Genomic DNA, 24,190 nt, shown 5'->3' on the forward strand with positions numbered 1-24,190 from the left:
TGAAGCGGCAGCAATAAAAGGGCAAAGCTTATGTTTGCTGCATGCTCGCCTGCCTCCCGGCACAATGTGGACAGGACTCTCCAGTGCGCCCTGTGCCCAGGAGGGGCGGGGTGGGTGGCAGAGCAGGGACAGAGGGAGAGAGGAGAGAGGAGAGAGGAGAGAGGAGGGCAGGACTGGCAGGGTGCGGTCTGAAGTGGCAACAGATCGTTTTGGATCACTCAAATCCCTTCAATTCAACTGGAAAGCTGCAGCTTGTTGCACGCCGGACGCATATGGAGAGGAGAAGCGTTCAATCCAGAGAGAGGGCACCAACCATACAGCGCGGGCGAACGTGGCCGATGTTGTGACAGTTTCCCAGAGCAAAAGAACGAGAGGGAGAGACACCACAACACTGCAACTTGGATACCAGTAACCGCTCTCCCTCTCTCTTTAACTCTCTCACCCACCAAATCGACTTTGAACCTGTTTGTTTAAATACACGGACTTTACAGCCTACACACTTACTGTTGATTCTGCAAGGCGGGGGGAGCGACGTTTCTCAATTTGGGTCCATTTTGTTGTTTTTTTTGGAGCTGCTAAAAACTTTTTGGTGTCCTCATGGTGCCCGGAGCTTCCGCGGTGAGCTTCTTTTCTCCGAATTTTTCGGACGTGATATCGCGACTGTCACGGACGATGGAGTCGGGAACTGAGCCGCAGAGGTACTGAAGACACCTCTGTCCCCCGGGAGAGTCCTCCCTCCCACCCCCCCGGGGCGATGCGGGTCTCCTTCCTCCTTCTCACCGCCTCTCTGTGTGCCATGGTCCTCCTCCTCGCACCTGCCTCGGAGGGCTGCGGGCCGGGGAGGGGGTACGGCAAGAGGCGGCTCCCGAAGAAGCTCATCCCGCTCGCTTACAAGCAATTCAGCCCCAACGTCGCCGAGAAGACCCTGGGGGCCAGCGGGAGACCCGAGGGCAAAATAACGCGCAACTCCGAGCGCTTTAAAGAACTGACACCGAACTACAACACAGATATCATCTTCAAAGATGAGGAGGACACGGGCGCGGACCGGCTCATGACCCAGGTAAGGAGCGGGGATGAATGGGGGGGTATGGATGCAAAACATCTTGCACAGGGGTTAGGGTTAGGGTTATGCGCAAATATGAACCATTGTTCTTCGTGCTGCTGCTTGACACCTGGCATTAGTTATGTTAATAGGACTGGATTTACAATGTTTGATTTGATTAAATCTAGAGACTGCAGCAGACCCAACCCACAGGCCAGTTGAGTGAACTGAATAACTTCAGACTAGATTAGCTACCCTGTTGCATCCAATTGTCTGCTGAGTGTTTGCTGTCTGTTGAATGTTTAAACCAAAATGATTGATTTCATTGACTCGACCCTTCGTTTCACCTCTGGATTTTGCTACTGCACATTCTTACCTGCGGGTAAGCCTGGTTTAGTTTGTTTAATCTGAAAGCTCGCAGTTTTCAGGCTCATTTTAGCATCAAACCAACGTCTATGCAGGATATATCTACCAACCAATAGGCTGTAGTCCTCTTTGTCTCATATCAATTGTAATGTTTATTTGACCCACAAAGGCACCTCTCACCTATATGCAATTGTGAAAACTAGCAGTGACTACTTTACGCGCAGCCTGCCAAATCTCTGCTGTTTTTGGAAATTCGGTGAAATGCAAAACAAATACCATCATCTAGCTGCAATTGATTACCTGACTGATTAATCAGTTCATGCAGTGATGGATATTAATATTGACCGCATTGACAACTCACTGCTTCAAATTAGATTCATTACATTTGAGAAAATGGATCTCCAGATCTGAGAGGCATCTTGACCTCAAGCCTTTTATGCAAGTAACTGGAAAAACTGCGAAATCAGCCCAAGCAAGCACACCTGGATAGTTGTGTGTACTTTGACCTGACAAAATTCCCCTGACACAATTGTAGTAGAGAGTCATTGTTCACATTTCTTTGTGTATGTTTTGAGTGTGTGTTGGTGAAGAGGTATGCCCTCATCACTTCTGATGGGCATGTCGTTTGCCTTTTATTCACTCCCTCTCTGGGCTACGTTCTTTCTCTCATTGTTCCACCTTCCCTGTCCCCACCTGAACATGATGACACTGATGTCTCCGACTATCTGCGCAACCAGACACACACCCACAAACACACTGTCCACATTGTATATGATTCTTGTTTTCTCTGAACTTGGGTATCTGCAAACATGCCTCATATTCATCACACCCAATTCCCACAACGTCCCTCTTTTCTTCTCTTCATTTGGTCTTCCTCTACCTCCAGCTGCTCACTCAGCATTATTAGGACAACTTTATTTTGTATTTGTAGTGTTTGTTTTTAACGCCTGCCTTCCTTTCTCCTCCCTGTACCTCTCTCTCTCTTAGCGTTGCAAAGACAAGTTAAACTCTCTGGCCATCTCAGTGATGAACATGTGGCCGGGTGTCAAGCTGAGAGTGACCGAGGGCTGGGATGAGGATGGCCATCATTCGGAGGACTCGCTGCACTATGAAGGACGTGCTCTCGACATCACCTCCTCAGACAGGTGGGCATGCAAGACAACACATCATGTGGTGTATATCGGACTTAAAGTTGGCTTATAGTCAGTAAAGACAATCCACAAGTCACTCACTCAGTCAGTTGACTTATCAGTAATGCAATGAGTCAACGAATTGGTCAAATTCTTCCTGCAATTACAATATTTTAAGTCTACTACATTATACAACTAAATGTATGATGTCAGTGGAATAATATGTCTTGTGTGCATGTTTGGAAAAGTACGCAGTCAAGCTCTGATTGAATCACATGTGGAGTTGACAATATACATATCTGTCATTTTCTTTATAGGGACAGAAATAAGTACGCCATGTTGGCCCGGCTGGCCGTAGAAGCTGGATTTGACTGGGTCTACTATGAGTCCAAAGCCCACATTCATTGTAGCGTCAAGTCAGGTAAGAGATGGCTCTAAGCTACAGTGTGTGTGTGTGTGTGTGTGTGTGTGTGTGTGATTATCTGCATGTGTTTTGCGGCTAGCTGTCATTACCACTAATGAGGCTGATGCCTTTGTTGGTGATTCTAATGGTTTACCTTGATGCAGCTATCATCAGTCTATGTGTGTGTTTGTGTGTATGGCCTATTGGGAGCCAATCAAAGCAGGTGCACCTGTGTTCTTTGCTGTAGTCAGTCTCCCTTCTCAATCACATCGGAAGTAATCGTTGTTTGTGGTCATAGAATATTAAGGTCTATGATGTGCAGATAGAGCCAGTGTTCTAATTAGTAAGTGCAATCGCTAATATTTAATTTGCAATGAATAACATATTCTGTACTGTATATTTAAAGTCCCATCTGGCTCTCCTTCCTGCATTCCTATGATAAAGCGTTTCATTTTTTCCAGTTTTATTGCAAATCAGATACAGTCCTTACGCAAACAATACTTGACCGCATTCCACCTCAAGCCATTCTAACTTTTGAGACATTTTAGAAACCCATTTACCCATGTCTGGTACCACCAGTTATTTGCTGCCAAACTACATTCTAGCAGTCCATTGAGGTTAGTAAGCTGTGAGATGATTAACTCTCCCTTTGTTTTGCTGTTGCTTTTCCTTCAGTAGGTTTCTCTCAGATCTCTTATCTAAGTCTTATCACCTCCCGGTCACAGCCCTCCTTCTCTGCAGCCCTCTGGCTTACAGACACACACACCTTGGACAAATATTTGGCTGCCTTAAGACTGCTTTAAGACAGCCCTCCCCCCCCCCCCCCCCCCCCCCCACACACACATGCATTTATAGTGAAGCATTTCCATTTCCTATTTGAAACTGATCTTTCCTTGTGTGGAACCATTGAGACTGGGCATGTGACTCCGTTTGAAACACATACTCTGCTGTAATCCAAACAATATCTAGACCCAGGTCTGAGTCTGTGTACTTTCCCGTTTCTCTGACCCCCGGCCGTGCTCTGACTGTGGTGATACAATCAGCTGGTTATCCATTAGCTCGTGCTGACTACCTCTTCTTGCCACCTCGTCTCACTGCGTCTTAAAGGGCCACCTTCTTCAGAAATACTCCAACAAGCTCAAACGCAGGCCTACATCCTGGGGCATCTTGCACAGCCTAAATGGCAGAGAATATTCCGACAAAGCTGAGGCAGACATGCTTGTGTCATACTGATGGGGGGGGGGGGGGGGGGGGGACTTCACAGTAACAACAAAAAAGCAAGAAGAGAGCTGCCCTTTTGTACTTTGAGGTTTGTACGAACCTCAGAAAAAACAGTACTCATGTTGGTAACTTTACAATGGATTCCCATTGACAGGCCTTAGTATTGCAGAATGCTTAGAGGACCACACAAACCTGTCGAGTTTTTCAAAGAAATCACTAATATAGTTGAGAAAATCAAATGGATGGGGATTAGAAATCCTAATTTGCTGCTGAAAACATTTTCCTCTGAAGATGTGAATGAGTTCTAAGATTAAGGAAAGAGGCAGAGGCAAGACAAAGTTTGAACATGAGTGACATTATATACATACGTTAACAATCTCCCCCTGATCCACTGAGATAAAGATGTCCTTGAGTCAGTGTCAAAGTCTTGCCTGTTTTATAGATTACTCAATGACCTAGAACAATCTGAAGTCAAAGTGCTGCTGTTGCTCTACTCCTGAGAGAAGTTCAAACTACATTCCTCTCTCTTTATGTCGGGACTCCTCGTCTTTGCATCTCCACCGAAACAAACAATGCAAAAACAAAAACGGATCAAAACGAAACTTTGTTCAATAAAACAAACATATTTCTCTTGCTGTCATCTCTCCAGAACATTCTGTGGCAGCCAAAACCGGTGGCTGTTTCCCTGGCGATGCTCAGGTTATCCTCAAGGGCGGGGCTTCCAAACGGATGCGTGATCTTCACCCTGGCGACCATGTCTTGGCCTCCTCAACGACGGATGGTCATGGCCCCCTTATCTACAGCCCGGTCTCATCTTTTCTGGACTACCAGCCCAACGTCACAAAGATCTTCTACAACATTGGCACCAACACAGGACTTAATATTACTCTCACAGCCGCTCACCTGATCTTTGTCACAGACTGCACGGGTGGGCTGAGTGAGCCACAGTGGAAAGAGACGGCTGAAGATCCGCGTTTGGGCTCCAAAAGGTGGGAAGCAGGCCCGAGGACAGTTTTTGCCAGTGAGGTCCGGCCAGGACAGTGTGTGCTTACATCACAAGGGAAAGTGGGGTCACAGGCATCACTTTCAGTTGTGGCCTTTGTAGAAGAACAGGGGAGCACTGGGTTGTATGCCCCACTAACTCAGCATGGGTCCATAGTGGTGAACGGTGTGCTGGCCTCCTGCTATGCTGCTGTGGACAATCACCATTTGGCCCACTGGGTCCTGGCCCCACTGAGGTTCTTCTACAGCCTTATGGGACCTTCAGAACCGCAGACCGACGGCCTGCACTGGTACCCTTGGCTTCTACAGAGGCTGGGGCAAACGCTGTTGGACGCTGGACACTTCCACCCCTGGGGGACTGAGCAAGGACATAGATAGGAGCCACAGATACATGTTTCACACTGACTTACCTGTATTCAGGAGCACCTAAGCACAGATTGAGGGACCACCAAAGACAATTGATTTTATAGTGAAAATTTGTTTTCACCCTACTTGCCTGTATTTTCTGTACTTCATCAAACTCTTTTTTTTGTAGCACATGGGACAAAGAGAAGAGACTGGGAAGATTAGTCTGCTGATTTCAATTTCATTCATTCCAGAAGATTTAGAGGACTGGAAAGGTGATCAAAGACAGTTCTGATAGAATAGACTATCAAAAGTACAGACGTAAGTATCTCCCATGTTCAATTTCTATGTCAATATTTTTATGTTCCACTCAGAGCACCGCAGAGATCAAAAGCAGGGAATGCGATTCGAAACAAAAGCTTTCATCGAATCATCGTCAAAGTAGGCAGTGAAGATAATCAAGTTGAATCAGTCCTTTGTACTGTATTCACTGTAATGTGTGAACGTCACGCTGGGCCTTACTGGTATAGTTGGAGGAAATTTAAACATTTGAGGAAAACCTTTTGTGAGCATCAGGCTCCAGAGAAAAGGTTACGGTGAACAAATTAAGGAAACGACTGAACAAGGTGTGATTTAAAGCTCTATGTACATAGGTATTTATACAGTTAGGGAATGTTAAAAAAAAAAGGAAAGGAAGACAACAAATTAACTTTACTGTCAGAATCATCACTGCAGTAAATCCATTGATGCTTTCCTCTTTTTTTAATAGAGCCTGTTTTTTTAGAATTTATTTACAGAATAATATTTAACTGGACGATGAGGGATGACTTTCTGTGTATTAAATGAATGCAATGTTGCAATTTGCTGGTGTTGCAATATAGCTTCACATCTGGGGCTTTGTTGGATAACTATGACAGGGAATGATGATGGACACTGTGTGTATACTAAAGTACTGATATGAGATCGGTGCATGGGGTTATAATGGCCACGCTGTCAATGTGGTTTTCCAAGTAAATCTCACGCTTTCAGTCATCTTGATTGTCTTAAGCTGATATATGGTTCATATATACATCTTTGTGTTTTTTTTTATCAGTCATTTTATTTAAAAGGTGTTTGTTTTGTGACATGTTTTTCATTGTTTCAGGTTTTCAATTTTCAGGTCAGTCGTATCTAGTAAAGGTATACACAACACTCAGGCTGTATTCAACTACTGTATTAAGCAACAGCTATGCATCATATCAAATAACTGTCTTTAATCTCGAATACTTGACAGCTCTCCTTCGTATGGTCTTTTGTTGTATTCAATCGTTCACCCAAGACATAAGACCTAGATTGGCAGGAATCTTTGTTGTTCATATTGCCCAAAGTGTTCTTCCAGTCATCACTTATTGAATATGAAGACTCAAACTTTGCTATCTAGGAACTCCAAGGCATTATTCTACATGCCTTCTAAAACATGTGTCACATATGTATATTAAGCTATTGTTGGAGAGACTATTTAAAGATCTATTTTTAGAAAATAATGTTAACTATTACTATTTTTCGGCAAATCTGAGCATACAATTTGTATTTGAAACATAAAGTTGTTGTTTTTAAACCACAACTGCTCTGTGTGTTTTTTTTTTGGTTGCAACGCATTTAGAAACAGCTCCTTACTAATCACTGCTAGATGTGTACTCTATAGTAAAGTCCCTTTTTAGTTACATCTTGCTCGTTCTGATAGAGAGGCCCTGGCTGTCTTTATTCAGAAACACCATTGAGGGCTAGCAGCTTCAAACAAGTGCTGATAATCATCTGTTACATGTTGACACATAAACAGTCATAATTGGGAGTGACCAGTGTTGCATCTCAACAGCTGGAACAATGTGAATTGAGGATGAATAGCTGTGGTCAAAGGGTGGGCTGCTGGTTGGTTTCAGTACCAAGGACAGCAGTCCCCACAGCAACAGCTCCTCTCTCTCCTCCTTATGATGCCCGAATGCTTTCTTTCTTTTCCAGAATGGTGTTAGCCCTTGAAAACAGCACACCCTGATGGATGCTTCAGTATTTGCATCCAGAGAGCAAAATCTGCAGAACAGACTTCAGCACATAGAAAAAGACACTTAATCAGTAAGCGAAAGGAGATTCTACAGAATCTTTAATATTATTGGTCAGTTAGGTACAGGAAAAACCTTTTTGTTGTATCCTATAGCTCATTACAGGAGACGTCATCATTCAAATGGACAAATACCCACAAAACCAGACTTCAGGTGAAGCACTCGGCAAGTTACACATGTTTAAAAATGAGAATACGACAGTGATTGGTTTTTCGAAATGTGCAGGTGATGTTGTCACATGGGAGGCTTTTTATATGAAGAACTCATGCACATCTCAAGTGGTTGAAATACTGAAAAACATTCTAATAATGTGTCCACCTGAGTCTGGTGGTGTGAAGCTTTTCTCTACGTGTCCCGTCTCCATGTAATCATGTTTAGGCCTGTTGGGACCACGATACCCTGGCAACATTTTGAGGCAAGGCTGATGGAAAACCAGCAATCATAATCAGGACAGATTTGAGAGGGAATGGTGAAAAAACACATTTGATACATAACTGCCCACCATACCTCTTACTAAGATGAACAAATAAATAACAAGAAATAAAAAAACAACAACTTTCAGCTGCCTCAAAAGTGACCCAAGTATCATCGTCTTAAATTAAGGGTGTTCACACAACGGCACATGGGAAGTCAGCATGCTCACAGTAACTCACATACAGATATGAATGTCTTTATAGAATATGTATCTGTCATCACAGCTTGGCAAAATTACACGTATACACAACAAATGCACAATAACACCTGGAACCATAATACCAGCCAGTGGGAAAAGACCCAAATATGTTTGTTGTCTTTGTCCAGTCAGAAAAAACTTCCTGTAAAACAAACGACCTCATCCTAGGTGGTGGTGATATCGTCCAATAACAGTTGCCTATAGATAAAGAATTTATGTTTCCCAACAACCCGTAAACACGCACACATACAATCGCACACGACCATTTTCACACACTCTTATTACATGTTAATAACATCATGAGAAATGTCAATCTTCTGAGTCAATGACTGAATGAATGTAAGATAGTTTGAATGACCTACACTAAGCGGCTATGTTGAGAGCAGTGAACCTGACAGAAGTACAAAACACTCCATAACATCCTACAGGAAGTTGGCAATTATGTTGACATAGTTACATTAGGCTATATGTAATCATTGCTTGGCAGCATACAAAAATAAAAGAAGTTGCTCTGGTGCATATTCTGAATCATCTGCATTTGAGTTTAGTCTTCTCTATGCAAACGGAAGGAATTGTTTTCGGCACAATTTTCAAAAACTAATGAGGCTGGCTCAGTTATTATATATTTGATTAGCATTAAGGTGTAACCATATCTGCCTAACTATTAGACGACCAGTAGCAGCGTCTCATTGTAGTATGCATATTTTGAATTCCTTGTGAAAAAAAAGAAAAAGAAAAATCCCATGAAAATATTTTTTTACATGCCCACTCCACACAACTTCACACAAATATAAACAACAAGGAATAAAATAAAAAAACGACTGTCGAAGAAGAAGACAGTCTAGTGTTTTTCTGCTCTATAGGACTCTGATCAGTATCTCTGTTTGGATTTTTAAAGCATTTCTATGTTGAATTCCTGCTGTCTTTAACTTGGTTGGTGTCAGATGACCAGTTAAATGCATGTGCATTTATTTGGATTTTTAACAAGAGGTTCATGCTATTATACCACTTTTGAACCTAAACCAATACAACATCTAGAGGCCCATGTTTCAATGTTTCACAAGTAGGTAATACAAGTAGAAATCAAAGATGGTCTGGATGAGTCCAACAGGCATAGGGGTCAGTAATTCGAGTGATTGTGGATCGGTGACTAGCAAATACCGGCACCAAAACTGCTTGAGCTTTACTGACACACTCCAGCAAGCCACCCAGCCACCAAATAAGCAAACGGGCACAGGTGAGGAAACCTGCATGCCCGAGGAAAACAATGACACTTGATGGCTACACATGTGGCTAAAAGAAAACTGTTGACAAAAATAGAGATTTGTTTCAAAAATCCACTTGAACATGAGAAGATGGCGATCTGCCTCAGCAACACAAGTGAGTGGCCAGTTGTTGATGAGATTGCTAATTTTGTTTTGTTTACTTAATCCTCACTGTTTATATGCTGTCTGGCTGATTAGGTGCTGATGTACCGCATGTGTTCAAAGGTCGCCTCTCAGTTTGACCGGGGGGGGGAAGTTGCCAGCTAGGAGTTGGTTTTACTCTTTCAGTGTGTTAGTCTACTGGGTGACTGTATCTAAACAAACTGAGGACTCTTTCCTGTCAGCCTGCGTTTACTAAATAGATGAACAAAAGCATGTCTCAAAACTGATTTTCTTTGTAATAATGGTGAAATGTGCCTTGGCAGAGTTTACAAGGAGACATGGCTAAGAATAAAACATTATAATGTATGTGCAAATGTAGCCATTGCAGAGGCACCTGTTCCTGCATCTATCCTGTATGATCAGGATCCTCCTATCAATTCCTTCAGTATGGAGAAGCAGGACAACAAAGAGTGGGACCTGTGAAATGGCTACATCTGTAATTGTAAATGTTGCCAGAAATCCAGAGAAATGCCAAGATCCACTTTTAGCACAGTGTAGCAGATCTTAGAAATGCAAGATTTCAGCCAGGGCTGTGACAGCTCTGCTTCTATGGCCAAAGTCCCAGTCAAGAGACAATATCAGGGCAAGAGAGGGAAGGAAGGATTGAGGCAAGAGGAAGAGAGACATGAAGAAGGGAGCTGGAATGACGTCCTCTCCACCTCTTTCACAGCCTCTGTGTGAAGTTCTCTGGGAATACTCCTTTAGCGGCCTTTTCTTTATTCTGCAGCCAGTCATCCTGCCTCATTCCCATCAGCCAGCCATCGTCCTAAAAACACAGACATGCAAATAAAGACACTGTCACTGTGACACCACAGCACATAACTGTGTGTGTGTGTGTGTGTGTGTCTCTGTGTGTGTACCTGTTCGTCAGGGTTGTCAAAGGTGATTACCAGCACCACATCACCAGTCTTCATCTCCAGTTCGTCTGTGTCGTTGGCAACATAATCATGCATCACCTGGAGCTATAATCACGTAAAAACTAACATGAATGATTTGCATATATATATATACAGTACAATATATGTTTGGGTTAAGCAGTAGATGCTCAGCACCATTGAGAATGTTTTTTATTCTGTATCCTGTTTTACCTTGAACAAGAAGCCAGGTGGCATTTCTTTGGGCTCTGATGCTACCTCTGTTGATTCTGTTGCTACTTCAGGTGTCTGAAAATACAGAAGCTCCATTTAATGACATGAGGTGCTCGGTGAATTTTTTCAAATCTTTTAAAGAAACATTAATTTAGCCCTGAAAGTATTTTTTTTCTTAAGAACATGATTTTACAATAATCTGCCAGCAGAATTTTCCATGAAAGAATATGTCATCACCAAAGAAAAGGAATACTTGGTTTTAGAAAATGCTTAAAGTTTTTTTTTTTTTTTTTACATATTATAGACAAAAGATTATGTGATAAGATGGATTCTTTCTAGAAAATGGGAAGAAACATGATGCCATATATTCACCTAAAACATGACACATTTGGGCTTGTGTAAGCTCTTGATATGTGTACTATTACAATATATAATATTACAATATTACACATACTATAATTACAATAAAACATCATTATATGGAACTCTAATTAAGCAATAAAAAGCACATCATAACAGTTATTGCATGTCATGGTAGTTAATCTTGCAGGTACCTCCTCTGTTGGTGCTTCTTCCTCTGGTGCTGCAGCAGCTGCTGCAGACTCACCCTGGGAGCAGAGAGACACAGAAGAATAACAGAGAGAGGTCAGAGAATGAGACAGATGAAAGATTGAAAAAAGGAAGGGGAAAGAATGGAAGACAGAAGAGCAGACAGACAAGACAAAGACGGACAAGAAGACACGCTGCACAGCCTACATAGGAAAGTCATGGCTAATTCAAGCAAGTACGTCGAATAGTTAGTAAGCATGGCCACTAATGCACAGTTCCCATATAGCTTTTGCACACCACACTACATGCGTGTATTTCTGTTTAACAGTGACTGGGATTAGTCATGTGTATTGAGAAGTAGATGGCTGTACACTTTCCCTCAGCAATTCATTTCCAGCTTTCCCTTTGTGCCACAGCAATGCATCCATGCTGCTGGTCCGAATGCACCCTAAATCTTTCCAACTCAAGATTTATCCGTTCCTCCAGCTTTCATTCACAATGTATCTCCCTATCATCTGTTTCTTTCCAGTACCCCATGCTCAAATCTCCTCCTCAAAAATCGATGCATCCACCATTTTCGTCCAGATGCATCTCTCCATTTTTTCTCTCTCCTCGGTTACCTGACCCTCTTCATCATCCAACGTAGCAGCAGCTGGTGAGGTGTCTTCCTCAGCGACTTCAGCTGGAGCTTCAGCTGCAGGTGTTTCATCCTCAGGGGCCGGCACCTCGGGGGCCGGCACCTCTGTGACCGGCTGGCCCCCATCATCGCCCCAGTCCTCCTGGGCTTCAGCCTCGGGATCGCAATTAACCTGCTGGACCTCATCATCCCCCCCTCCCTCCTGAGCCGGAGCCACAGGGTCATAGCGAACCGGTACGGCTCCATCATCCCCCCAGCCTTCTGTGGCAGCTGCTATGGGGTCATAGCGGATAGGCTGTGAACCATCATCACCCCAGGCGTCTGCAGCAGCAGTCATAGGGTCATAGTTCTGCTGGGTGTCCTCTTCCTGGGCACCACTGTCCTCATGCTGAGGGGCAAGGGGCACGTTTCAAGGAGTCAGAGGTAAAAAGAGATATTTCACCTTTTGGGTATTATAAGGGATTCATGAATCAAATGGTTAAGGAAATAAGGAAGGGACACAAAGGAGAGGTATACGAGATATTTAAGGCCAGATTCAAGGGCTCATCATTACAATGGACAAAAGGGCATTTTGTCCAACGTATGAACGAAACGGTGCGCGATGGAAAACTAAAATATTTTTGATGGACAAGGGATTAGGAAATTGCTGGAGATATTAAAGAGGCACTAGTTTTGTGCATAAGGGTTGTAATATGAGAATGGTGCGTAAGGTATTCAAAAAGTAAGTGAGTTCAAGACCATACACGTGATTTTCTATGCTTTAGCCCGTTAACTAAAACATGTGGTTGCTATATCTCATGCTAATATTATTATATCAAGAAACATTTTTTGATTAGGCAAATTGTTCCTCTTACCCCAAGTGCTGTTAATCCATCTAGGTTGCTTTGGTGTGAGTTGTACCAACAGGAAGTTTACAGTTTTGCAACAGAGGACACCAGCACAGTGAACATGCTAAGCACTAAACCATCAGTTAGCATTGTCAGTGTGAGCATGTTGGCATAGTGTTGGCATTTCACCCAACGCACCACTGTGGCTATTTGAAAATGGTTGGCGGTACTTTTTAAATGCCTGATTCGTAAAAGGGCTAAAACCTGCAGAACCATTTTGATGGGATTTGAACATGGATGAGGGTTTGGGGAGATGGCATCAATCACCATTTACATTACGCGTATTTGTAGTATTTAAGGGAAAATGGAAGAGTTTTGCTCAATATGCATAGAAACGGGCCATGAAAGATGCCATGGACATCGGTTGGGATGGGAGGAGTTCAGCAGCAAGTCATCATCATCACCATCACCATCATCATCATCATCAGACCCAAGAAGATTGATGAAGAAGGTTGAACCTTTACAGAGAAGGTTTCAGATAAAACTAAAAGACACATGAAGAAAAGGAAGGGTGGCAGCAGGAGACGGAAACGCAAAACTCAGCCTTTTCCCATCAGAAAATAGATTTCAGATCTTCTGCGTGTAGTTTGCAAGCATAGTTTTTACTCCCACGGCTATGTTCAGATGGAGAAAGAGGAGGGAAGCTTTGTAAGAGCAGAAGGGTCGTTCCTTTCTGAGCTATCACTGTTTTGCCTCAAGCTGTAATACAGCAGAACTGTATGATTGTTGAGACACATCTCTCTTACAGTGATAGGGATGAACAAAAAGGTTGTTGAATGGTCGGGATGCCAAGTTGCAAGCAAGGCTTTGTGAAGTTGCCCACGAGCTCTCATCAGTTAACCAGTCTCATTTCCATGAAACAATCCACTGAAAACATGAGCAACTTCACTCAACTTTCAGAACAAAACTGTTCCCTGTGTGTCACATGGAGCTAACATGTGAAGGTTACATGTTCTGTCAGTGCAACATGTGCACATACAGGGATAGGAGGAAAACAGAAGGAAAGGTGGTTGATTCAGTTTCAAATGTTTAATTTTTAATTAAATTCATGCTAAAAGAACGTTTGTAAGTTCGTCATCTTTTAAGGATGTCAGTGGTACTGTACAATCAACCCTGTGTTTTGGGTCTACTGAGGCCTACGCTGTTTATCATCAATATACTGTGCACCTGTACGGTAGAACAGAGAGATGCCTCTTAAAAGAGAGGATTGCATATCATTCAATATTATTCAATATATATATAACAGTGTAAAATGCCAATTTGAAACTGAATTGACCCACGCTCATTCCCAAGTTCTATTTGTGCTGTATAACAATCTCTTCAGTGTTTAGTGTTACCACATCAAGCACTGCAGACACAAAGACAACGCACAAACGGATTTGAGATGGACAAATGAAAGAGATCCATTTATGGAAAAGCTTGTTAATATGCAGCAATGGCCGTTATACAAGTCCCTATACCCAGCATGTCCTGGGTGGGGCTTGTATAACGGCTATTTAAGTAGTAAAAGTAAGCAACAACAAATTAATTGATGGTTTTCATGAACATAAATAAGAATATTCTGATGAGGATGATGATCATAATGATAATTCAATATTTATAAACATTAAACAACGTATTACGGTGAGGATGATATGCTTACCCATGAGTCCCAGTTTGCAGGCTGTAAAAATAAGAGGAAACAGAATGAGGACAGAACTAAACTCTTTACGAAGCTCTTGTTTTCACTCATTGCATTCAATAAGAACTTCCCAGTGCAGGTCCCATGCTCTCACCCTACAAGCTCATAGCAGGAGATCTCCAGCAGAAGAAGAGTACAGGCAACAAGTCTGAAGTACTAAATGATGTAAGTCTGAAGAGGTGACCACTCGCATATGTTTTTTGCACAGAGTGAGTGGAATATAGGAGAAAGGTGCACAGCAAAACACAAATAAGGAATCATTTAATCTTGCAATTAGCCTCAAGTGATTTCAATATTTTCATTCAGAGTCCACGCAATCCCCCCTAACCATGTAAAATGCCACTTTTACCAGAGTATCTTCACACAAATGACGACGCAAAAATCCTCTCAATGAGGCAAGTGATAACTGTTGGCAGATAAATCAAAACGAAGAAAAGCTGATTTTCATTTGATTTTTTAAATGTTCAATGCATCTGTACTAAAGAAGACATCCCAGAGCCCCTGATAACATAAGATACAATATGTGACAAGGCTGCAGTGAAATATCAACATCTTAGTGGGTACGACGGAAGGTTACGATATTGTATTATAAGCACAGGCGGAGCCCTCTACTGGACTCTGTGGGTAACAGTAAATCATGCAGCACAGACTGCTGTCTGCCATCCAACACCCTCTTTGGTGAGCAGGATAGGAGTGACAGGGGCCTTTGGTAGAGGGCTCAGCCTCCACCTTCTACTGGACTCTATGGGTACAGTGGGTGGAGCCCGATGAATGCACGCATTGCAGTGACATAACATCGCCCCAACCACACGGACTGTGTTTCACTCTCTTTTTCGTCTCGTGACAGCAATGACAGTTTTTATGTAATTCTGAAGCTCTATGATCTTGAACACATTCATTAAGGAGTTTTGAAGAGCAGAGCTTTGGGATTTAAATATCACTAGGCCTCCAGATCGCCTCTAAGAACACGTAAAGCATGATAAAATATGTTTAAATGTGTATGTTTTCTGTTAGTCTTGTAATGCTGTATATTGTCTGGTAACTGTTAACGACTTCAGACCTAAACGATGTCATCTTTTCTCACATTTTCTTTGAGGATTGAGGTTAACATGCTCAGATAAAGTAAGTACAACCCTATGACATACGAGTATCTTAAACTACGTTCTGCAGCACAGTTCTGAAGAGAAAGAAGTAGAAGCAGAGCGGGGCGTTAGCCTTCACTCCATGCCATGAGTGATCTGTGGATAGTGCTGAAGCAGGAAGTAGTGGTCCCTAAAAGCAGGTTTCTACAGATCATCATGCCAATCATACACCTCTTGTTTAGGTAAATTGGAAAGAAGCACAGCGGGTAACACCTCAAACCATGCCAAGCTTATCAAGCTATTTCATTTTGTATCCAGACTCATCAAGCTTGTTTTTATATATTTAGTCAAACCACTGTACTGGCAACTGGAAATGATCTTGTTCCACAGTATTACAAATTGATGGCATAGTTCTCTTGAACTTAAATAGCATGAAAATAATTCAAAGATTTTCTGGATGAAATCTAAAATAACTTGTGAAGCTTGACATTCCTTGCAGTAGAGGGTCTCTCTATGGTCTATATGTTCATGCCATGAATCATCCACCTGTGTGACCGTGGAGGCTTTGGTTGCTGCACTGAAAGAGTCCAGGTCCATGTCCAACAAGCTGCTCACTGCAGGACTGTCAAACTGATAACAACAGGAATAGGAGGGCTCATTGACTAACTGGGCACAATAGAGGGTCAAGGAACAGAACAGAATAGAACAGAATAGAACAGAATAGGAGAAGTAGGAAGAGGGGCAGGCCAGACGGAGGAATACTTAAAGGCTCTGACCAGTGCAGGAAAGTGGGAAGTTAAAGGGCCGTGGCTGTTTGTGGACAGCAGCTGTTGACTGACCTCTGAAGGGGAGGTGACGTTGATATCAGGAGTAGCTGCAGCATCAAACAGGCTGATGATGTTCTCAGTTTTCATCTCCTTACATGGGGTCACCTTCGGCGGAGGAGGCATTGCAGGCCTTAGCTAGAACAGCGAAAGAAGCATGGTGACTAAGCTGTGCCTCAAGACAAGTGAATATAAATTCAAGGCTCGAAGTAATATAAGAATTAAACCTTCGGTCTGCATTTAAAAAAACGGACTACAAATGTTTTTATTCCAAAGTTAAAAGATGACGAACTCAAACACAGAGGCAGCCAGACAGAGTGTGTTTACCTTGGATGGAGATTTGGGGATTGGCGGTGGTCCTCCTGGCCTCAGAGTGTGGTTAGATGCTTCTTTTACACTCACACTGAGTGAATGAGAGAGAGACAGATAGAGGGCAATACAGAGATACAGCCGGATTACAGAGACAGTAACAAGGATGGCAAACAAAGTGAGAGAAAGGTCAAAGGCTAAAAAGTGCAGCTAAAAGCTAACGCAACTTGAGAAGTTACGAGGCATGCTCTACAAGAATCCAAGAGCTGTCATGCAAGAAAAGAAAGCCTTCCGTCCTGCCATTCCTCTCCTTTTCGTCCCTTTTATCCCATGCAAGCAGGCTTTGTCTGTGCCTCCGGTAAATCCTCACAAGCGAGCAGAGGCAGAAGCATTCGCTTTAATGGAGACGATTTTCTAAAGCTGACAAAAACGGCCCCAAACCTGCAGATATTTTGAGGGCTGGAAAACCTAAAATGTATTGCTGGACCAGGACATTTTGTAAATTGGTGGTGTAAGTGGAAGAAAGAGGTCATTCGTTGAAAGCTCAAGCACCACATCACCAAGACTGAAAGTGAAAGGGGGCCAATAGCTTGAGGCTTATAGTGTGTCAGCAGGTTTTTTTATATACTGTATAATTTGTTCAGGAATATGCACCACTAAAGCAATGAACTAAGGTAGAAAATCGGTAGATTACACACAGAAGGGGAATAACAGGGAGGTAATCCATGTACATTATCCCACTATGAACCTCACGCTTTGGGTTGTATTGTTATGCAACAGTCTTGCCTGGTGGAGCGTTAAACATGCAGTTTTGCTCAACTCTCTAATATATCTGCAGCTCTGGGGGCAAAGCGCTCGTTTTCGGTGTGTCTGTGACTTCACTTGCACAACCAAGCACAAGTTCTTCCTTCAATCTCCCGAGCCTGCAGACTGACTGACAGACAGACAGCTGGACAGACAGGTCAGTTGGACAGACAGACAAGAGTTGTGTCACCATTGTTACCACAGTTGCTGCCGGTTACCTCCTATTTGTTCCTGACGATGAGGCGCCGCGGGTAACTGTCGTTGTTCTGAAAGGGGGGGTTCAGGGTTGGCTCCAGGTTAATGCATGCCATTGTCTTTGTCTGTTCCTGTAGCTTACAATGTTTTGATACGTAGTGTTCTAATCGAGGAGTATCATATTGTTGTGTTTTGATTTCCTCTTGGCTTGCAGCCATTTCAACTTGTGATGCAGCACACTACATTCATCAAGCACAATGAATCATGTGCACTTAAGTGGTTCAAACATTTACAAAAGGTGCCATGGATGTACAATTTCTCTTTGCTGGTTAAAATGACCAATAACAGTGATTGATTTAGGAGGCATTTTGAAAGGATTCCCGGGATTTCTAAGATGTTTTTCAGGTAGACCAGGATTTTTTAGATCAAGTTTAAAAAGATATCCCAGTTATTTTGAGTAGTGTATAGCATTGGTGTTCATCTATATCTTTACCTTCTAACATCTTTGATGTTAAAATAATATGTATTGACACCAACCTGCTTGTTTGCTGCGTGTCTCCACTCTCCAGTTTCTCCAAGATGTCATATAAATCCTGATCCAACTGCAGAGAGGGAAAGAAATCGTGTTGGATATTATACCTAAAATGAATTGCATTACATCATCATCAGCCTACATTGTTCTGGCACAATATATGCACATTCTATGACAAAAATCATGACATTGTGTTTGGTGTTCCTCTTGCTCTGTAATATCATCAAAGTACTGGCGAGCGTGTCCGTCCTCTATGGCTCGTTTGCATCATCATGTCCAAATCCAGATTGACAGTATTTAAATATCTCAAGCTAAGGCAGTACTACAGAGGATAATCTCTCTGCAGTCAGTTAAAACCCAATATCCTACTGTTGATTTACACGGAAAAATGTAAAATAAATGAACTACAACTGACATTGCCTGGCAGCAAGATGTTTTTTAAAACCGGCATTGTCGACATTTTCCATCAACCGTTACCTGACACCCTGTGTCGATTTGTTTAGTCTGCCCTTTATCTAAATTCAGCATTAATGGCGGTCGATACACGAGACTCACCCGGCCAATTTCCTTGTGAAACTTCTCCTCGAAACCAGCCAAACTCTGGAAGGTGCTGACATAAAACCCAACACGACTAGAAAGGGCAGAGAAGAGAAAGAGAGACACTGTTGACAGCATTACCGGCTTGACTTAATGTAACATCCTGTGATGGCAATGAAGCACGGACGTAAGTGAAGCATAATTACAGCGTACACCAACAGGAAATCATTTCCACAGACACTCACAAAAACATACACACCTGTTCCAGAGTGAAGGTAATTCCTCTTGCAAGTCAATATTAATCTCCTCAAACACCTTCTGGGCTCTCTCCAGCTCGTCCTCAGCCTGAAACACACACACACACACACACACACACACACACACACACACACACACACACACACACACACACACACACACACACAATGTGTTGGCATAAGGTATTGGGGCATGTCTGTGAGTCTGCATGCGTTGTTGACAAATAGCACGCTGGTTTGTCTGCAGTTGTTCTGTTGTTGCCATTTTGCATTTTGCATTCGTTAGACGTTCGACAGCGGCCAGTGACAGTGAACACTGTCAACGCCTGAATTAGAAATGATCATACACACATTTATCTCCTCTCGCATTGACTACTGCAACTCACTTTTCACATCACTCAGTGTATCTGCTCTTAACCGTCTGCAGGTAATCCAAAATGCTGCCGCCAGATTACTCACCAGGACAAACCGACGGTCTCACATCACCCCCGTACTCCGATCTCTCCACTGGCTTCCTGTAGCATCTCGGATACACTTCAAAATTCTCACCATCACTTACAGAGCACTTCACGGTCAGGCTCCGACTTATGTAGCTGATCTACTTCGCCCCTATTCACCCACCCGCACTCTCAGGTCAAATGCTCTAGGTCTTCTGTCAGTCCCACGCACACGATTTAAGACCCGTGGTGACCGAGCCTTTGAGGCAGTGGCCCCGAGGCTCTGGAATGCTCTGCCTGCAACTCTACGCCTCGCAGATACTGTGGATACTTTTAAAAGCCAGCTAAAAACCCACCTGTTTAGGCTGGCGTTTGTGTAAAAGTAAACCCATGTCCTAGACCTGCTCTTAACATTTGTTTTACATTTTTATTTTATTTTAATTTTATTCTTTAACATTTTTTTTTTTATTCACTCTGTGTATGTAATTTATTGACCGTAGGGTCACATTGTGTTTTTTATGCTTTTAAATGTCTGCTATGTTCAGCACTTTGTGATAGTACTGTCTGTGAAAAGCGCTATATAAATAAAATTCATTCATTCATTCATTCAACATGGGCTGAAAAAGAGAGCGATGAAATGCTCCTTGTCATTGTTCCATAGTCAACAGACCTTACAGGAAGTGCAGAAAGATTATTGTGTACCTGGTTTCTGGACAGACTGCTCTGGGCAACATTGTGTGCGGACAAGATACCCTGAGCCCAGCCTGGAGTGGCCCTCTCCAACAAAGAGGAGGGCTGGAGGAGAGAGTGAGAATACGACAAATAAAACACATCATTTATGGATACGTAGATGACGGCATAATCAGAGTGCCACTGCTGTTGTGTCAAAATATTTTGAATTTGTTTCACCTTGGTGATTTTAATGCCCCCGTCCTTTTTCTTGGTCTTGTGCGTGGTGGCATAGTTGTGCCTGGCACTGTCGTAATCAACCAGCTTCCTGTCCCTCTTAGCTATACGTGACTGGACAAGAAGAGGACAACGAGTATTTGTAATATTCAGCGTCTCCACCTGCAGGGTTGACCTCAGCTTTCATCTTCTAAACATAAAATTGCTTTTCGGTTGTGTGATTATTGAGACTTAAGTAAGATCACAGTAAGATGTGTAGGAAAGCCTGGCTGCCACTGCATGAACACTGAACAACAATCATTTTTGGTCACGGTTGCTCCTGGTTTCGATAACCACACGGCTTACCTTGATATCAGGGAACTGGCCCAGGTAAGTATCCATGGAGATGAGAGCATTATCGACCAACTTTTGGTGGTAGTCAGTCCACAGCACATCACAGTCCTACGGCATGGATGAACATAACAGTACCACGCATAATCACAATTACAGATTTGATGTTACAAATTGCTTGTGATGCTTGTTTTATCGCAACCTATGCTGCTTCCCAGACGCATTTCTGCACCACCTCTGAGTTAATTCCTGTAGCTCCGCATATATGTCTTCGCTCATGATCTTGAATCCAAATTAAGAACAAACTAAAACTGATTGCCATATTTTTTTTGCAGCTAGCTTGTAGTAGTTTTGTCACATAAGAACCATTAAACCAAAATGATCTTCAAGAGTAATAAACTTAGTCGGAGGAAATTCCAAAGAGCTAATCAACATCTCTCACAAGAAATGTGAATGTGTAATTTTGGATGATTCTGCCAAGAGGACACAGCTTTACAGACCCTATGAAAAATAGCTGCTGTGATGCATAAGCTAATCAGGAGCCAAGCACACACACACACACACACACACACACACACACACACACACACACACACACACACACACACACACACACACACACACACACACACACACACACACACACACACACACACACACACTCAGCTAATCAACTGATATACAAACTATAAAATGAAGTGGTTCTGACCTCTATATGGAAACCAGTTTGTCCGAAAACTCCCACACACGCAGGCAATCTCTGCATTTAAAACTCATTCATGAAAAGGGTTTCTGACCTCCACAATGGAATCCACTTCGTCCTTGCCGTACCACTCCGGTTCATACATGTCATTCAAACATGCCTGCACGTTGTTGGAGGACTCGTGAATGGCTGAGGACAAACACATATTCCACATTAGTGGAACATCACCGGATACTTGCAGGTTATGGTGTGTACTATTTACACATCCACGACTGTGTGTTTACATGTACAACTTTGTTGGTGTGAATCGGTAAAGGCGTGTGTGTGTCACCTTTCACTGCCTCCAGGTATGCCCGAAGGTCCCTTTGCAGTTTGCTGCCTTCAGTCTGGGGGGTGAAACACAAAACATGGGGCTTAGAACCCAAAACTAACCAGCGTGAGGAGAAACGTTCACAGCCTGTTTTGCCAAAACATATTTACCAGACGTGACTAAAAAAGTCTGGCAAGATGTGTCTTTTTTTAAGGATGCGATAATGAGTCACGATAGAATTTTTGATTTCTTGGCAAATTAGATATATGAATCTGCCATACGGCATAGTGCCAATCATTGGACTGTACTCACATATTGTTTGTTGAAATTGATCACTTCCTCCTCAAAAGCAACATCTTTGGTCTCATCGGCTTTGCCAAGCTTCTGAAGAACCTGTCAGTTAATAAACACATCATAAGATGACCAAAGGTTAGGGTAGCAATTGATTGTGTTCAGTTATAGGACAGAGGACGGGACCTGTTCCCTAAAAGACACGTCACCTGTTTAATTGTCAGGATCTCTTTTAGATCAAATATGATTTCTCTGCATTCATGGATAAAATGAATTGGTTGCAAAAGCAATATATGACACAGTGTATACAGGCATTGTTTAAAAAGAGCAATCGGAACACACATTAAACAAATACTGTTTCATCTCATGATAAGTAAATAAATATCAGCGATAAGTCACATTGGCTGTATAAAATGCATATATGGATTGTATATATTATTTAGGCTGACATGTTGTCAATACAGTAACATCCACACATGTAGCAAACTGGATTTACAGGAGCACCATTATCTGTTTTCACTCTGCCACTCTTCTGTTTATGATGCACTATGATAGACAAATAGCGCCCCCTGCCATGTATTCCGAGCACAACGCGCAGGTTCCATGAACGCAGACTAGGCCTATATCTATTTCAGCATGGACAATAATTATCATCATAGTGCTGGCAAAATTTAAGAGAGTTTCAGCAGTTACCATTTAAGTGACAAACACTCACATTGAAACATTGAAAACGCCATTATAATTCAGAATGCCAGAAACACATCAGTCATCGGATAAATTGCGAGTAGGCTTTAGATCTCAGCGCAATATGCACGTGCCCGCTGAATGACATTGACCACGGTAGCGATGTGTTTGGAGTGGACATCCCCATCCCCAAATAGGCCGTCAGCATCCCTGCACTTATTATGATGATGTCGTGATGCGACACTTCGCCTTGGTGGAGGATGGATGTGGCACTGCTGCTTCGTGGCTTGCAGGCCCGGGTGATAAGTCCCCACACCGTTCCCCATTAACCCGTTTGGCGAGCAGCTCTTACCTTTTCTTGGGCTCTCGTCAGTTTTTTCTGAACGTTGCTGGCCACTTTCCCTGCGGTCAGCCCCTTCCCCAAATTCAACTCAGCCATCTTGTAGCGTAGATCTGTCTTTGGATGCGGGAAGGAAGGAAATAAGAGCAATAACGATCGGATGGACCGCTACGGCGACCGTTGAGGCAAATTAATGTAATGCATTAATGTCCAGTGGAGAAATAATAGCAATAAATGTAATTATGTGACGTTGTGATGTATCTTTAGGAGGATGTGTATGCAGAAAGCTAACCTGTATTCTCAAATGTTGAGCAGCCGAGTGCGCGTCCGTGACAGAGGAGGATGCTGTCAGCTTGAGAGGCTCTTAAAGGCACAGATGCTGCTGCGCGTCCACACAGGACTCTGTACAGTAAACGAGACATCGAGTGGTAAAGCTACACGCACATTGTCAACACGATGTGCTGTTTTAGAATAAAATGCTGCACCTACTGTGCTAAAAAAATGCTCTTTCTTTATCTTTGCCATCTACATTTTTTTTACTTACACTTATCGTCCGACCTTATGATTATGACGTCTTAAAATCATCAATGTAAAATAATTTTGTCAAGCAAAAAATGAATTATCAACCGAACAGTCACAGTTTGGCCTGAATCCAAGCATGCGTGTATTAACGTCTCAGTCTGATATTATTATAATAGTAGATCACTGGAGTGCAGCTCAGCAGACAAGTGACTCAAGGAATGATTTATTTCGAGACACTATGAAGGCATTACGTTTTAAAGATGAAATGATTTCATATGTTTTCTGCAGTGCACCTTGGTTTGGAAATAACAGATCAAAAACATACCAATTTAACGTTAAATAAAATTAAACTACATTAAAACGAGCCACTGATTGTAAAATGTGCATTTGATGGAGTAGACTGCTTGTCAAGCACTAGCTCTGATGCTCTGATAGCGTGTCTTCTCCTGGAGGGTCAACAGCTCGAAGGATACAGTGAACTACATCTGCCACTATACACTACAACAGGTTTTATCAGGTGAAGACAAGTGTCGCCACAAGGAGCTTTCCAGGAGATGGCGCCATTGACGTTTCATGTCCA

The 24,190-nt window shown here is 42.7% G+C and overlaps 2 protein-coding genes across 2 annotated transcripts; one reads left to right on the forward strand and one right to left on the reverse strand.

Annotated features, from left to right (window-relative positions):
• Positions 1–754: 754 nt before the first annotated feature.
• LOC306782917 (indian hedgehog B protein-like) lies at positions 755–5,542 on the forward strand (the record flags this gene model as incomplete). Its single annotated transcript, XM_079276409.1, has 4 exons — positions 755–1,060; positions 2,396–2,553; positions 2,856–2,959; positions 4,812–5,542. The coding sequence occupies 4 exons, from the start codon at positions 755–757 to the stop codon at positions 5,540–5,542; spliced, it is 1,299 nt and encodes a 432-aa protein (XP_079132535.1).
• Positions 5,543–10,050: 4,508 nt separating this feature from the next.
• On the reverse strand, positions 10,051–23,187 carry bin1a (bridging integrator 1a; the record flags this gene model as incomplete). Its single annotated transcript, XM_079276991.1, has 20 exons — positions 10,051–10,471; positions 10,566–10,667; positions 10,794–10,868; positions 11,348–11,401; positions 11,963–12,367; positions 14,509–14,529; positions 16,176–16,259; positions 16,469–16,591; positions 16,781–16,856; positions 17,785–17,832; positions 18,299–18,363; positions 18,849–18,924; positions 19,090–19,175; positions 20,227–20,319; positions 20,434–20,544; positions 20,776–20,871; positions 21,558–21,652; positions 21,795–21,849; positions 22,086–22,166; positions 23,101–23,187. The coding sequence occupies 20 exons, from the start codon at positions 23,185–23,187 to the stop codon at positions 10,370–10,372; spliced, it is 1,935 nt and encodes a 644-aa protein (XP_079133117.1). The 3' UTR covers positions 10,051–10,369.
• Positions 23,188–24,190: the final 1,003 nt, after the last annotated feature.

This window comes from Melanostigma gelatinosum (genome assembly GCF_949748355.1).
Source record: "Melanostigma gelatinosum genome assembly, chromosome: 10".
NCBI classification, from domain to species: Eukaryota; Metazoa; Chordata; class Actinopteri; order Perciformes; family Zoarcidae; genus Melanostigma; species Melanostigma gelatinosum.